At 27.2% G+C, this 16,650-nt stretch overlaps 4 protein-coding genes across 4 annotated transcripts; 1 reads left to right on the top strand and 3 right to left on the bottom strand.

The window, feature by feature from the left end:
- Positions 1-1,702: 1,702 nt before the first annotated feature.
- On the top strand, positions 1,703-6,061 carry PmUG01_12062800 (conserved Plasmodium protein, unknown function; the record flags this gene model as incomplete). The annotated part of the gene is made up of 1 exon (XM_029006860.1): positions 1,703-6,061. The coding sequence occupies one exon, from the start codon at positions 1,703-1,705 to the stop codon at positions 6,059-6,061; it is 4,359 nt and encodes a 1,452-aa protein (XP_028863307.1).
- Positions 6,062-6,921: 860 nt separating this feature from the next.
- Positions 6,922-7,558, bottom strand: PmUG01_12062900 (tRNA intron endonuclease, putative; the record flags this gene model as incomplete). The annotated part of the gene is made up of 3 exons (XM_029006861.1): positions 6,922-6,993; positions 7,176-7,291; positions 7,453-7,558. The coding sequence occupies 3 exons, from the start codon at positions 7,556-7,558 to the stop codon at positions 6,922-6,924; spliced, it is 294 nt and encodes a 97-aa protein (XP_028863308.1).
- A 736-nt stretch (positions 7,559-8,294) lies between these two features.
- PmUG01_12063000 (RNA-binding protein, putative) lies at positions 8,295-10,115 on the bottom strand (the record flags this gene model as incomplete). Its single annotated transcript, XM_029006862.1, has 1 exon — positions 8,295-10,115. One exon carries the CDS (start codon positions 10,113-10,115, stop codon positions 8,295-8,297), a length of 1,821 nt encoding a protein of 606 aa, XP_028863309.1.
- A 1,775-nt stretch (positions 10,116-11,890) lies between these two features.
- On the bottom strand, positions 11,891-15,367 carry PmUG01_12063100 (conserved Plasmodium protein, unknown function; the record flags this gene model as incomplete). Its single annotated transcript, XM_029006863.1, has 1 exon — positions 11,891-15,367. One exon carries the CDS (start codon positions 15,365-15,367, stop codon positions 11,891-11,893), a length of 3,477 nt encoding a protein of 1,158 aa, XP_028863310.1.
- Between the last annotated feature and the right edge of the window lie 1,283 nt (positions 15,368-16,650).

Below are 16,650 nucleotides of genomic sequence, written 5' to 3' on the forward strand. Positions count from 1 at the left end.
GTAAATCACAAAACGTTCAGAGGGGGAGTTACGAAGATGTGTACATCATGCGCATATATATATACAAATACATTATGCTGGCTTCCTCACCATTTTGATATATTGTTCTTACGTTCAAGGTGCAAAAAGATCGTTCTCATATTATAATGGAACATTTATAAGACATTCCATTTTTGTTCAAAATTGCCCTTAATAACCCTCAGTTATTACACCATATTACTATAATATTTCATTTATTACGAATTAACGTTTTGCACAATAGCATGGGAAAGAAATTAAAAGGTATTTCAACTAAAAGCCATTTCAACTAAAAGCCATTTCAACTAAAAGCCATTTCAACTAAAAGCCATTTCAACTATAAAGTTGGTTTATTTTTTTTTACATAATTATGTAGCTCATTTATAAATGGTTGGTTTACATTCCTTTTTAAAAAAAAAAGAAAAAAACCATAGTTTAAAAGAATTCAAAAAAATATCTATAAAATTCAAATTAAGAATTTTTTATAATTTGAAAAACGACATTTGCTTTATCTTTCGTAAATGAAAAATTATCACCGTAATATAAGCTACAGAGAGCAGCAATTATGATTTTTTTTTTTTTTTTGTTTTTTTGTTTGGAAGTTTAATATTAACCGTTGTGTCATTATTTAGTGGTATGCAATCGAAAATGAATCATATTGTGTATTATATATGTTGTACTATATATGTTTTATTACATGTATTGTATTACCATTTTATTAATCATATCTATGTCGTACTTTTTTTTATAAAAGGAAAAGAAAATCTACAACATGAAAATATATAAAGCAACATGTTGATAAAATCCAAAACATACCATTATAACTTCGTTTTGTAGAATTACCTTGCATGGTCAGAAAAAAAAAATTGTTTTTTTAAATGTATGACATATGCATAATTTTTTTACAACTCCGATATGGTATATAGATATGTATATATATACAAACATAAATGTATACAAATATAAATATATACAAATATAAATATATACAAATATAAATATACATTATATATGTAGGTTTCACATTTATTTTAATTTTTGACATAATGTTGCTATAAAATATATGCAAAAAGTAACATGAACGTAAAAAAAACTAAAAAAAAAAAAAAAAAAAAATACATAAATTAACATGAACGAGAAATAATTAAAATTCCTAACTGGAATTTTTACAAAATGTTCAGCAAATTTTGCTTTTAAAAAAAATGGTTAAAACATTCCCTTTGTAAAGGTATGGATGTATAACACGTACATTACATATAAGTATTACATATATATAAATATATATATGTATTATATATATATAAATATATATATGTATATATACATAAGTATGAATTCCAAAAATAAAGGTATTATTTTATTGTATTACTACAAGCCCAAAAGTATAGTAGTGAAACATAGCCATAAAATTAATTTGTACTTATTGTGAAGGAAGGAACAAGAGAAAAAACGAATTCATCAAATGCATTACTTTTAAAAGATAGGGGGACTATGTAAGAAAAAAAAAAAAGTGAAAGATAGAAAGAAGCAAAAAAAGAAAGGAAAAAAGAAGAAATATACAACGGAACATCAAAATTTTGCATAATTTTGCAAAGTTTTTCAAAATTGTGCAAAATTTGGTGGAAAAATAAAAAAAACAAATATCACTTAAGGGCGCAGAAAAAGAAAATATAAAACAGAAATAATGGATAGAAAATATCATTTTGGCAAAGGGGGTCGTAAGAATAACAATTACTCAATAGTTTTTGAAAAAAGAAAGGTAAATAAATCCCATGCAAATTTTATGGATTACGATGATTCCGACAATACTGAAATATTAAAAAATCATTTAAAAGATTTAAAACAACTAAAAGAAAATGTAATAAAAAAGAGAAACCAATCTAAGGCATTAATAAGAACATTCCTGGATTCTTTTTTTTCCAATAAAGAAACAAATTATAATTTTGATATATTTTATGATAAGTGTTTACTAATTATTAAAAGATATTTATTAGTGTATAAAGAAATAAATGATATATTGTTAAAAAGGAGTTCAAAAGATGGCGGAACTACAAACTGTGTAAATGTAAACTCCTCTTTACGTGACGAAGAAGGGGAATATAGGAACAACATAATTGGGGGAAAAAATGCCCCCATCAGTATTAATAATAATAATAGCCCTGATAATAATTATAACAATAATAATAACGATAATAGTAATATTAGCAATAGAAATTGCAACGGAAACTTCAGTAGTAACCACATCAGCGGTAACAGTGGTGTACTGTACGATTTAATAGACAACAATATGCTAATTCACAACAACAGACTACTTTTTGACTACGATGATGACAGCGAAATATACACATCAAGTGAGGAAGAAATTGTTATAGAAAGTAAATCCTTTAAAAAGAAAAAGAGCATTAAGGGTAATAATAAAAATCGAAAGAATTATGCAAATGATTCAGATTATTTGAAAAATAATAATCGGAAAGATGTTTTGAAAGAAAAGGAATATTTCGATAGAATGGAAAAAGAAAGAGTTACACGTAGATATAAAAAGAGAAGCAAAAAAATATGTTTGCTTAACAGATACCCTTCATATTTAAGAGACCTTATAAGAATTGTAAAAATTGCCAAAAATCAAGAAAAGAAAATTTTACAGATAAATTTCTTAAAAAAATATTCGGAATATATGAATAGAAATAAATTGAATACATTGTTTAATAAATTGTATATATCTAATTGTTATATGAATAACAAAAGTTATATTGAAAAGAAGAAAAAAAGATTGTTGTATCGAATAGTACGTCACAAACTGGTGAATTATCTTTATAAGAATCATGATATATTTTTAGAAAAATTATTGAAGAAGAAAAATAGCTACAATAATTTAAGTATAGAAAATATAGAAAAATTACTTGAAACGCATAATTGTGCTAAGTGCTCATTGTCTTCTACTTTGAAATCTTGCAAAATGTGCAAGGAGAAAGTGAAAATTCTTTTTTATATAACTTTTTATGATAATTTAAATTATACCTCCATTTTGAGAAATGCAAATAGTAAGGATGGTAAAGGGAATAAAACGAGTGAAGCGAAGCATTTGTTGACACACATTTTTCTTAACAAAAAAGAGAAAAGGAAAACAATTAATGTAGAGTATGATATATCTTATCATGAAAATAAGTATATATATATGGTATCAAAAAATAATATTTTTTGCCATATATTACATGAAAATTACATAAGAGATAATTTTAATGATTTGCTATTGAGAATTAAAAATGGAAGTAGAGGCTATAATTTGTTACATGTCATTTTTAATAAATACAAAAATAAAAATTATTTTAATTATAAAAAGATGAAACCGTATTTAGAAAATTTCTATCGTTCTACTTCCAGTACAACGGGGAGTAGTACTACCAGCGGGGTAAGATCTAATTCCCAAAGAAATATAGAAGGAGGAATATTGTTGGTTGATTCATTTTATGATAATTTTTCAAGTGTAATTGTTAAAGATGAAAAGAATGTAAATATATTTTATGATAAAGTATTTGAAAATTTTTATAACATATTATATATGGATAAAAGTAGTTCGAATAAAATAATGTACCGTAACGTAGGCAGAAAGGAAATAGAAGTTGTTAACTGTGATGGGGGAGACTCTGATGCGGATGACGTATTTTCTGGGGGTTCTATAAACGACAAGCTTATGCACTTGAACAATTACAGCCACGGCGTTGGTAACTATATCGGCAATAACAGTGGCAGGCACCCATCCAATGTAGCAAGACGGACAAGAAACGAAGAAGGCAAATTGACTTTACCAAAAGAAATGAGCAAAGTGTATATGAATGTGAAAAAGATGAGCAATATTGACGATCAATATATAGATGATGGTGCGTGGGATAAGAATTACCATAATAAGTATTATTACCTTAAAAAGATGACAAAGAAAAATAGTGAGGTCACAAGTAGAAATGATAATAATATGATGAATAATACATTTAATGATTATTTTAAAAAAATAAATGAAGAAACTGCTATTCTAGTAAATAGCGATGATAGTGATGAAAATATCCAATGTAACCGCGGGAAAACCCAATACTTAATGAACTATTTAAAAGGGGTAAACAGTAGAAATGTCGATGGTAGTACGTGTAATAAATTTATATTAGAAAGGTACAGAATGAGAAATTATAAAAAATATATTATTGTACACCCTTTGATTAATTCGAAATGTATAGGATTTAAAATTAATGTAAAGGACATTGCGAATAGGGATCTAGATATATATTGTATTAACAATACAGAATATGTGAATGCGTATAAGAACACTGTCCACTTTTTGATGAACAGTGTAAATATAGATATGAAAAAGAAGTATGATGAGTATAAAAATATTAGAAGCAGGGTAAATAAGGGGCAAAATGGAGTGCACGTAAATGAACTCGACATAAATGGTGCACGAAAAAGTGGAGTACACCCAAATGACGTTGACATAAATGTCGACTATGCAAATGTCGACTACGCAAATGTCGATTACGCAAATGTTGATTACATAAATGAGAGCAGGAGGAACAAAAATACAGTGAATGAATACATAGTTGTCATAGACGAAAATATGGTAGAGGATAAATACAAAATTGATATATACGACTATGGCGACGTAACTGCATATATAGTAAATACAAAAAAAGAAAAGAAAAAAGAATTTTATTCCAATTTTATAAGAAATGAAATATATACGCATAGATGGATAAATAGACTCCAGTTCAAATTACAAAATTATAGTAATGTATATGAACATAGTTATATAAAAAGTTCACATTTGAAACAGTTAAAGGAGTATTTATACGGGTTACTGATAAATTGTTATTATGAAAATATATATGATGTTTCTTTTAATATATTATTAAGTTCTAATTATAGAAATTTTAATCCAGAAAAAGAATATGTTTTAAAAAATATCAGTTATAATTTGAATGGCATTTACCAGAATTTGTTAATGTGTATTCAGAGTGACATTCTTAATTATGAAAGAATTAGAAGTTCTAATAATAAAGTACTATTAGATGAACCTAGTATTCAATTAAGGGTAAATAATTATTTGTTAAATAATAAGTGGAATAAACAGAATAGAGAATTTTTTGATCAAATTATTAACAAATATAGATTTATATTTTTATATTATATGGTATATACATATCCAAAATTTTTACACATTTTTAATATAATTAAAACAAAAAATTTTAGAGCATATATAAAAAATTGTATGCCTGAAAAGGATAATGATCACCAACATATTCATGTAGAACAAAAGGGTTTTACATCTGAAAAGAAAATATTAAAAAGTGCCAAGAAAAATAAAATTGAAAACAATATGGAAGAAACATTACTTTCGAAAGATGTGTACTTACCTCCATATAAAGTTGATAGTAACATATTAAATGCTTTTTCTCTGAGTGACCTATTATTAGTAGATATAAATAAAGAAGAAAACCATTTTGAAAATTCCACCTTTTTAAATGTGTTAAATGGGGTATCAAGTATAGAAACAGTAGGAAAGCAAGTGCATCCTACTTGTTATAATACATTTTTATTTTACATGCAGAATAATAATCAATATATTAAAAATATAATGAGAGTAAATCAAATAGCAACTATATTTTCAATTCTAAATGCTTATCTTTCATTCATAACAGCTCGCTGTTATAATTATTTTAGAACAAATAATCTTTGGAAATATCTTATATATAATTTTAAAGAAATCCAAAAGACAGAAAATTATGAAGAATTTTCAATTAGGGAAAAAGATTTCCCATCTTCTTTTGTTCAAAGATTTTTAGATACATTTTTACTTAAAAAAAATGATAGCTATTTTGTTTCAGATCGTACCCAATGTAAACTTTTGGTTTACACGTTATTAATACAGCTGTGTCTGACGGATAACTTGTTACCATTAAACTTAGCTTTAATAAATAAAAATATTAGTTATACTCTAAGAGAGCTCAATTTTACTTTTAAGGGTAGGAAAGCAATATCATTTAATATACAAGCATAGGTCAATGGAAGTTTCAGTGGGAATGAAAGGAAGGAGTGGCCGCTTTATACGTTATTTCAGCACTAAATTTTGACCCTATGACCGTACATTGCTGAACTGTATATATATTATTAATCGCGCAGTATAATTTTTTTTTTTTTTTCTTTTTTTTTTTAATTGCCATCCCATTTGTGTTTACTTCCCAATCTTCCTTTATTTGTGCAACGAACAGTTTATTCGTTCCTTTTCCCACGAAGAGGTAATATTTTTGCGACCATTCATTTTTGACACGTATAACATGTTCATACGCATGTATGTACGCATGTATGTGTATATTTATATGAGTACATATGGACATGCCCTATATGTATACTAATTTTCGCTCTCCCAGTAGCTCCACTTTTCAAATGCCCATTTCCCGTAATTTATTTTTAAATCTTTTTGTTAATTACATGTACAAATTTTACTTCTTTTTTTTTTTTTTTTTTTATTTTTTTTGGTTTTTACTCATTGTGTTTACTCCAGAAGGGTAATAATAAAGGGTACCTCCCTGTGCTCAGCTTAATGCAACGTACGCATGTTTGTACAAATGTGTGTACGTATTATAAGTATACACAAATGTTTGCAGGTAGAATATATATATATATATATATATATATATATGTGTGTGTACCCATATAAGATGCTTACAAAATGATTTGTCAAAAGCTTTAAACATAAAACTGCATTTATTGAACACTAATAAACATAATTCTTCTAGCAACAGTCAAAAAAAAAAAAATAATAATAATAATCAGAATTGCAATAGCAACAGCAATAGCAATAGCCATAGTAATAAAAGCAAAGGGAAGAGATCATCCCATTTTTCTCATCTAACCAGTTTACTCCTTTTTTCTTAGAATTTCCTCGTATCTTACGGTATTGGTGTTTTCATTAAAATAAGCAATTATACCCTATGCAAGAAAAAAGGAAAAAAAAAAAAAAAAAAAAAAGAGTAATCATCATATATAAGAAGCAATGAGCTTATCAGGATGGGAGAGGCAAGACACCGATTGATTGCAAATAAATTTGTGGATGAGGGTTAAGATGATCATGTACTATGCCCCTTTTCCATACATCATTGTTAACAACTTACTTTCTTTTTAACACTTTCGCATATTCTACTAATTATAATTTTCTCTTTATGATTTAATGTAGTATTCTCTTCTTTTATAAAGATGAGAGCAAAACCATGCTCATGATCAGTGGTATCTAAAAAAATATAGCAATTGAGCTTTTAACAGTTTATAAATTTTTGCAGTAATGTAACAAATATATATGGAGCTCTGCAGTTCGCACGGATTTACACTTTCAAATTATATGCATATATATATATATATATATTATAACACCCCCTTATATATAAATATAACCTTTATACAGCACAAAATCAGCCCCGTATTTTATCCCATCAACCACGATGAAGTGTTTGCTCAAGTCACTAAAAACGATTTCTCTTTTGGAACTTCTATTTGTCATTGAAAAAAAAAAAATATATTATCTAATTGTATATATATTGATAAAATTCGTACATTTTTAATTTGTTTTTTAGTATTTTTTTATTATTTATTTTTTTTTTTTTTTTCATATTGGCTTTTATAATTGAACAAACTATTATGCATATACATAGCATAATAGGAAATACTCAAGCATGCGAAAAGATTGAGAAGTATTCTTTTTTGTTTTATAAAAAGAAGAGTGCGAACGGTTGGGCATTCTATATGCCGTTATAAAATGAGAAAAAAAAAGAAAAAGAAAAAAGAAAAAAAAATTTAATTAATATTTTGAAATAGCTCAAAAATGAACTAACAAAACGATGAAGCGATACAATGATATTATGTATAAAGGATAATGCTGCAAATCCATAAAATGGTTTTGAAAAATTTATACATAAAAAAAATTTTTTTAATGCTTAACAATATGCAAATAAATCACGGCTCAAATGCTACGGTTCTACAAAAATTAAAGGGGGGGGGGAGAACATGTTAATGTTTTCAATTTTGCGCAAGTTGAAAATGCGCATGACGTGAGAAAACAGCACTTAAAAAAAAAAAAATAAGATAAAATAAAAATAAAAATACATATATATATGTACACATATGTATACCGCGCCAACATAAGCTATACTATGCGCGCTAGCACATGCAAAAGAGCTGTCCTTTTTTCGAGTTTCCCATTTAGCATGCCCTTCAAGCGCCTCTCATACGTATGATATTCAGTCGACTTTCAAATTGGTGGTGTATTCTTTCTCATCTGCAAAGGAAGCTTCAACTCTTCTACCAGCAAAGGTTCTTCCTTTGAATGTGTTCAAGGCATTTTGTGCCTGATCAGATGATTCATACTCACAGAATATTTTAACAGCAAAAGCATCATGTAAGTTTTTGTCAATTACAATATTGCTATTTAGTAAGTTTCCAAATTTTGAAGCTTCTTCTTCGATTTCTTCTTTTAACGTATCATCTACTTCATCAACAGTTACTAGATTAGTTAGCTGAATGATCCTTGAAATAGTTTTACTATCACAAGAATTAATGCTATCATTTGAATTATTTTTTTTTAAAATAACAGGTGCTTGTATTATTACCCCACTTCTTTTATCTACCTTCTGTAATATCAATGGAGCTTTAATACCCTGTTTGTCTTTACCTAACCCTTCACCTTTTTTCCAACCCATTTTTTCCATCATTCTAGTAGCGAAATCTTTCTTCACAGGGGCGTCAACTTCATTATTCGATCTGTCAAACGGTTTGTCAATCGGTTGTTCATTCGGTTGGTCAACTAACTTATCATTTGGATAGTCATACGTTATACCATATGTCTTACCATAAGCTTTACGTGAAACCATTTCTTTGCCTTTGTTCATATAATCATCATTACTGTCATCTATCATTTTTTCCATGTTATTTGTATTATACAAATTATGTGGTATTTTGTTCGTTAATTTTTCAGTATAGATTATATTCATTTGTTCATTTTCATCTTCCATTGTTTTGTACTCCTCTCCTATTATTTTTCTTTTTCTCTCTTTTAATTTATATTCTTTTTGCATATTATTTTCTTCATCTTGTTCCTCCTGTGATAATATTGTGCTATTTACATAATCTTTCCTATTCTTTTCTGCATTCAATAAGTGATCCTTTGTCGTGTAGCAATTTTTATCTGCATATCCATAATTCGCATTCTTACTCATCTTATCATATTCCTTTATTGTAGTTCTATTGCTTTCTTCTTTCGTTGTTTCTTCCATTTGTTCTTCCTCTAGTTTTTTTCTCTGCAATGCTAATAGAATTAATTTTTTCCTTTTTCTTTCTTTTATAATTTTATTTAAATCGTTAGGTTTATTTGGATAGTAATCTTCGTTAGCATCTGTTATGAAATATTTCTCATATAAGCCATTTTCAAAATATGTATTCTTTGAATTATTATTAATACCATCGTCATTTAAATTATCCATTTTGTTATTACTCTCATTAAATTTGCCATATTCTTTGTTCATTTCTTCGTTTCTGTCTTTCCTCGACTGTTCTCGATTGTCATCATGCCCAGAACCACGATGGATATTATGACTACTAGCTATTTGTTCGCTTTTGTTACTCTGCTGTATCTTATTCAGTCGATAACTAATTTTCTTTAAATCGTTTTGAATGGACTTATTTATATTTATTATTTCTATATTGGTATCACTTCTTATACTTTCATTGCTTTTCATACTATTATCTTTACTTATAATTTTATCACCGCATGTTAATATGGCATCTTCATCATCTCCATAATTGGAGCCCTTTGTAATGAAACCTTTATTCCCTCCATCCTTATTATTATCATAGCTGTTTTGTAAATTCTTTTCCTTGTTTACATTTTTTATATTTGCAATTTTCTTCTGAACAATTGCAGGTGTTATTAAAAATTTGTTTATTTCAATATATGTATTTTTTCCCTCATTTGATGTGTTCGTATTTTCACCTTTCCCTAATTTGTTACTACTATTTGAGTTTGAGGAAACTGGGGGGGGTAAATCCCCGTACAGGCTATCCATATGCCCTCGCTCTTTATATGATAATAATTTTGATTATTTGTAATTAGCCAAAAAAATAAAAAAATAAGGAAAAACGGAAGAAGTGAAAAGGGAAGAAGAAAAGATAAAAAAAAAAAAAAAAAAAAAAAAAAAAAAAAAAAAAAAAAAAGAAAAAGAAAAAGAAAAAGAAAAAGAAAAAAGAAAAAGAAACAAAAAAGATAGAAAAAAAGGAAAAAAACAAAACAAAAGTACTATAGCTTCTTCGTACGTCTTTGCTTAGTATCACTACAAAAAAAAAAGTATGGTGAAGAAACATTCACACCATGTTTCAATAAAAAAAAAAAAAAAAAAAAAAAAAAAAACAACATATGGGGAGACTCTGAGTGAAGTGTGGGCTTGCCATAGGTAAGCTCACAATAATACATATGCACATAAATATATATATATACATGCACGTACATAAGTTTTTAAATATCTATGTATGCATATATGTATTTTGCGGCATAATATTACTACGCCCCTACACTACGTTTGCCGCAAAATAACTACTTTTTCTCTTCCATGAAGTAAAGGCACAAATAATCTTTTACGTCAGTATAATTTTTTAAGGTATACAGAATTGATTGGTTCTTCTGTTCTATAACTCTGACCCTTATTTAATTCTGAATTGTTTCGTTCAACACATAGAGCTAAAGTAGTTCATGTGTTTTGTGGAAATATATAGTATACAAGTATACTAACATGAAGATAATTTTTTTCGAATTAGTTTTTACCCTATGGGAGCTAAAAAAAAAAAAAAAAAAAAAAAAAAAAAAAAAAAGCATAATATATATATTCATACATATACATTTATATACGTGTAGTGGTAAAAATTAAGAAAAAATTCCACGAAAATTTGAAAGGATGGAATACAATTATTTTTGTAATTAATAGATTGCTATGTTGTGTTAAGCTATTTTAAGCTGGGTTAAAATGAATTAAGGTAAATTTTTTTAATTTGCTTAATAATCTCTTTTCACAAAATAGGTGTTATCTTAATTAAAAAAAATTAAAAGGCAAAAAAAAGTAAAATTAAGACCATATGTTACTAAGATGTATATATATATATATATATATATTTACTTATACATACGAACACCGCGTGAATATTAAAATAAAAGCACAAATTAACTTTAAAAAGGGTAAAATTCAAACATTAAAAACAAGGCAAAACGAGAAACAATGTAATACGTATATGATGTTCATTATACAAAATTTAAAAAAGGTATCAAATGAAAACATTTTTTATCCCAATAATAATAAAAATTAACCCACAACAAATTCTTCTTACTTTTGTTTATATTTAATATGAATATAACAAATTGTAGACACTACAAAAGGACGAACAATAATTCATATCGTCAAAAAGGAAAAATGTGCATATGCGAAATTAACGTAAACAAATGTACATATATGTCTATAATTTGTAGCATTCTTCATAGATAGATTTTAAAAACAAAACGAAATAAAATGATATATAAAAATTTGTGATATGGGCTTAATAATCGATAACTTATATATACGTATAAGTAAACACATCATCAGTTCCTTTTTTCTTTTTATGACATATTTAGATATACCATTTTTTTATGCGATAATATTCTAATAATTGCAAATACAGCCGTAACTGCATTAGTCATTTGCTTTAAGGCTCGACGATGCATTGTTTTTACAAGTGAACGTTATTCTATTAAAATACTACATGTTCTGTTTATCGTTAGGCGTGATATATGGCTTTGGCACCGAAGGGGGAGTTATCAGTTAGCATTACCATTGTTACTACCACTGTCGGTACCATTACTACCCTTGATACCATTGTTACTACCACTGTTGGTACCATTACTGTTGTTGGTATCATTACTATTGTTAGTATTATTACTATTGCTAGTATTATTACTATTGTTAGTATTATTACCTCCGGTTGTTTCCCCCCTGGCATGCAACTTTCGGTTAAATGCCATAAAATTAATGTAAGCATGCGTTTTCATTTTGTTATTTATATTACACTTGTTTATCCCATTTGGCAAATTATTGTTTAACCTGAACTTGTTCAAGTTATAAACATGCCCACTGTGTAAAGTATTTGTCATATGTTGTGGTGGACAATCATTCCCATCATTTCTCTGATTATACACATTAAAATAATTTTTAGTCAAGAACTTTCTATTAATTCTTTCGTTTACAAATGATTGAATGTAATTATAAAGAAAAGTAGATTTACGCATAAAACATGTATTGTTATTAAGATATGGACTAACCAAATTTGTCATGTTATTAATTGAGCCAATTCCACTACTACTGCTGATAGTGGACAGGTAATTATTCGTAAAATTTGTACTATTAACTCCATTTGCAGAATTAACCCCATTTGCAGCATTAACCCCATTTGCAGCATTAACCCACTTTGCAGCATTAACCCACTTTGCAGCATTAACCCTATTTGCAGACATAACCCCGTTTGCAGAATTAATCCCATTTGAACTGTTGGATAGCGCATTGCCGCTTTCACTACTTGCTACAGTCATGTTGGTTGTTGTATTGTTGTATGCATCATTACATCTTATCATGTAATTATGAAAAAGAGTAGGAGCACGATCATGCACTGTCATACTATTTGCATGCGCATTCCCTACATTTACAAAGGATAAGTTTTTATATTTACAATTCATATTTCTATTATTTGAAGTGATATTGTTATACTGTTTCAGCAGCTTATTATGTTTTGGATGAATATATCTTTTTAAGGATGTTTTATAATAACTTTTACATAAAATTTTATTCTTCGTACCCTTTTTAGAATGTTTATTATCTATGTTAATCTTTTTATCATTTTTATTTGATCCGTTATGAGACAGTGTATCATTGCATGATAGTTTGTCATTACAATGCATTGTATTACTGAATGATGTACACGTCTCTGCACTGTCAGTATGCTTATCATATTTGTTAAGGCAAGTAGAATTACACTTACGATTGGTACTTACATTACTATTCCCTCTGTTGTTATGATCCTCACCTTGCAGTAATTGCATATCCGCAATGTTATACAAATCATTGTAATTGATAAAAACGTATGGTATTTTTTGATTCTTTAAAACAGTAAAGAATTCTGAGCATATGGACGTTCCTACATTCATAAATAATGCATGTTTCATATCAACATATATATCTATATTTTTTTTTAATTGATCTTTAATATTTGAAAAGATTAATTTTGCATAATAGAATACCTCAGTTTCATTTGAGTTTACATTAATAATACAACCAATTACTTTCCTATTTTGTAAGCATAAAACAGATGCGACACTTAAATAATAATTAGAATTAAATGCATGAATTGTTAATATATCATTTTCTAAATTAACCAATTTTCCTATCTTTTCTATTTTCCCATCTTCTTTTACTTTTTCTGGTGCCCCTATTAATCTTATTCTATTATGTTCTTTGAGACTATCTTTACCTTCAAACATATCCTTATCAGATCCTTTCAACCCTTTGGTTTCTTCACATGATTGTTCTATCATCTTTGAATTTTTTAAATAATGTAAATGTACGCCATTTTTTGAGATATCCGTATTGACCTTTATCGTTTCTGCATTTGTTTTGTTTACTTCTTTGTCTTCCATTTCTCCTTTTAGTTTATCATTTGCATCTAAAATTATTACATCGGGTATCACCTCTTCTATAGGGCCCTTAGGAGTTTCATCTACTTCGATTTCACCTTCGCGCTGTTCTTCAGCTTTGTTTTTTAAACCAAGGTCGTTTTTTATATCGGGATGATTTTCTTTATCACATCGATTTTCTTTATCCAAATGATCTTTTTTTCCGAGCCGCTTCCTTTCTTCGCTATGACTGTGTTTGTCATTTTCATTATGCTCATCCCGTTCCTTTTCATCATCACAAAAGTACATAGCAAAGTTCATGTTGTTTTCTTTACTGTGTATACTACTACTTATTGTTTCATTTGGTGAAGAGGCATCCCCCTTTTCCTCACCTGAATCATCATAGCTAGAAATATCGTTTGTCGTTTCATTTTCTTGATATTTTTGCTCTTTTAAAAAATGGACTGCATTTTTTTTTTTTTTTTTTTTTGTTTTTATTTCGAGAGAATCGATTTCATTTTGGTTAGCTAACTCACAGTAAGCTATTCTTGAAACAAGTAAATATTCATCCACTGTATTTTTACCATCAATAATTATTTGCCCTTTATAATTTTTGTCTAAATACTTATCAACTGTACTGTCATCCCCCACTTGTTCTAATTTCCCCATATCAGTTGTGTTTTCATTTTCATATAATGGGATTAAGTCATCTGGGTGCATATCCTTATACTTTCCATAATTATTTGATGTCGACGATTCGGCTGAATCGGTTGATACATCTGACCCATCTGATGCATCATCGTCACTTACAATATTAATATTGCTCATTCGTCCATTATTACATAAATCTGTCTCTTCATTTTCACTTTCATATAAGGAGCAAGAATCATCGGATAAATTTTCACGTGTTTCGCCATTGTTTGGACGCCTTTTATTTTCATCTCCTATCATAATAATCTTCTTGGCTTCACTTTCTTCATCCAGCTGGTAAAACTGTTTTAACTCGTTTTCGTTTTCGTCTGTGTTGATTTTATTTTCGTTTTCGTCTGTGTTGATTTTATTTTCGTTTTCGTCTGTGTTGATTTTATTTTCATTTTCGTCTGTGTTGATTTTATTTTCATTTTCGTTTTTACTTTCATTTTTTTTTTTTTTTTTCTCACTACTGCAATTAACATCATGTCCATCAACATCGTCAACAAATTTTGTGTCATCATCATTTCGAAAACATTTAGTATAACTTACGTTATTCCTATTATCGATTGAACTATTATCGTCAATCTTGTTATTATTATACTTACCTCTTTTTCTTCTATTTATTACTTTTTCTTTTTGCCTATCTAATGATAAGTAGTCCCCCCTCTCGTCCGTGTGCATTACCTTTGTCGGGCTCATCGAGGAACAGTCTTCAACATTACGCGCTGAACGCACATCATTTGGCACGCCAATCATCGAGTTATTTGGTATGCCAATCATCGAGTCATTTGTCATGTAACTCACTTCCTCATTTACTACCTCATTAAGTTCAATCTTATTTTTATATGCATATAAATATGCGTCGTTTATTTTGGGCGAATTAATTTTATCTGATCTGTCTTCTATTTGACATTCTTCATGCTCCTTTGCATTTAACATATTTCAAATATAAAAGGTTACAAAAAAAAAAAAAAAAAAAAAAAAAAAAAAGAATAAATTTATATAAAAATTCAAATAAATAAAAATAAAGCAATGGCATTTTCACCATTAATTTTATAATGCCTATTATAAATAAAAAGTAAATGAGCGAAAAAAATCTTCAAAATAATTAAATTCTGTTCGCGTGAAGTATGTATATATGTAAACAAATACATACATTTACCTATAAATATTATACGTTTGCATATATTTATATAATATGTACCTACATATACATTAAAAAAAAAATAAAGATTGCGTTTTTCGTTGATTATTCATTTATTTGTTCATCCATCTATTTCATTATTTAATTAAAATAAAATAAATTAAGCAAATGCTGCTTAAAATACAATGCCTGATTGAATTACAAAAACATGATAGTGGATGATAATACAACGTCACAGGATGTGGGTGAAAAAAAAAAAAAAAAAAAAAAAAGATAAACGAATTACATAAAAGCATATACATATACATATGCATATATATATACTATACCCATTTATAGTATATTTTTTTTTTTTTTTTTGTGTGCATACATTATTTTATATATACATAACGAGAGAAAAAGATTTTTAACTCTGATTTTTAATTATATATAAAATTATAAATAGAAATAAAAACAAACATTTATAGTTTTATGATTTCTTTTCTTTTTTTTTTTTATTATTCTTCATTTTTTCCTCAATTAACTTTTTCATCAAAACGTGTTATATAATACGCGAATGATACATATACGAATAAATACATTCGTAATATATAAATATATATATTATTTATACGTATATATTGTATGCATTTATGTATGTTCATGTATGTTTATATATATATATATATATATATATTATTTATATTTATATTACATATAGATGTATGTATTACTTCATAAAGGAAAGAAAATAAAGTATAACTTATAGTATATAATGATGAAATATGAAGCTCTTTTTAAGCACACTGGGAGATGTACAGCATACAATATATAGATATATTATATATACATAGATCATAAATGTATAAAAAAAATATATATATATATATATAAATGTATAAAATTTAGTAATTTTTTTTTCTGTATATATTTTAAGGAATGTTTTATGTGCTAATTTTCGAATAACATAGAATTATTATTGAATGCATTACGTAACTTACTACTTTGTGCTACACTATTTATCAAAAAAGGGCATAAAGGAATAAAAAAAAATAATAGTACAATAATAGCGAAAAAATAGCAAATTAATAGCGGAATT

Source organism: Plasmodium malariae, assembly GCF_900090045.1.
Source record: "Plasmodium malariae genome assembly, chromosome: 12".
Lineage (NCBI taxonomy): Eukaryota > Apicomplexa > Aconoidasida > Haemosporida > Plasmodiidae > Plasmodium > Plasmodium malariae.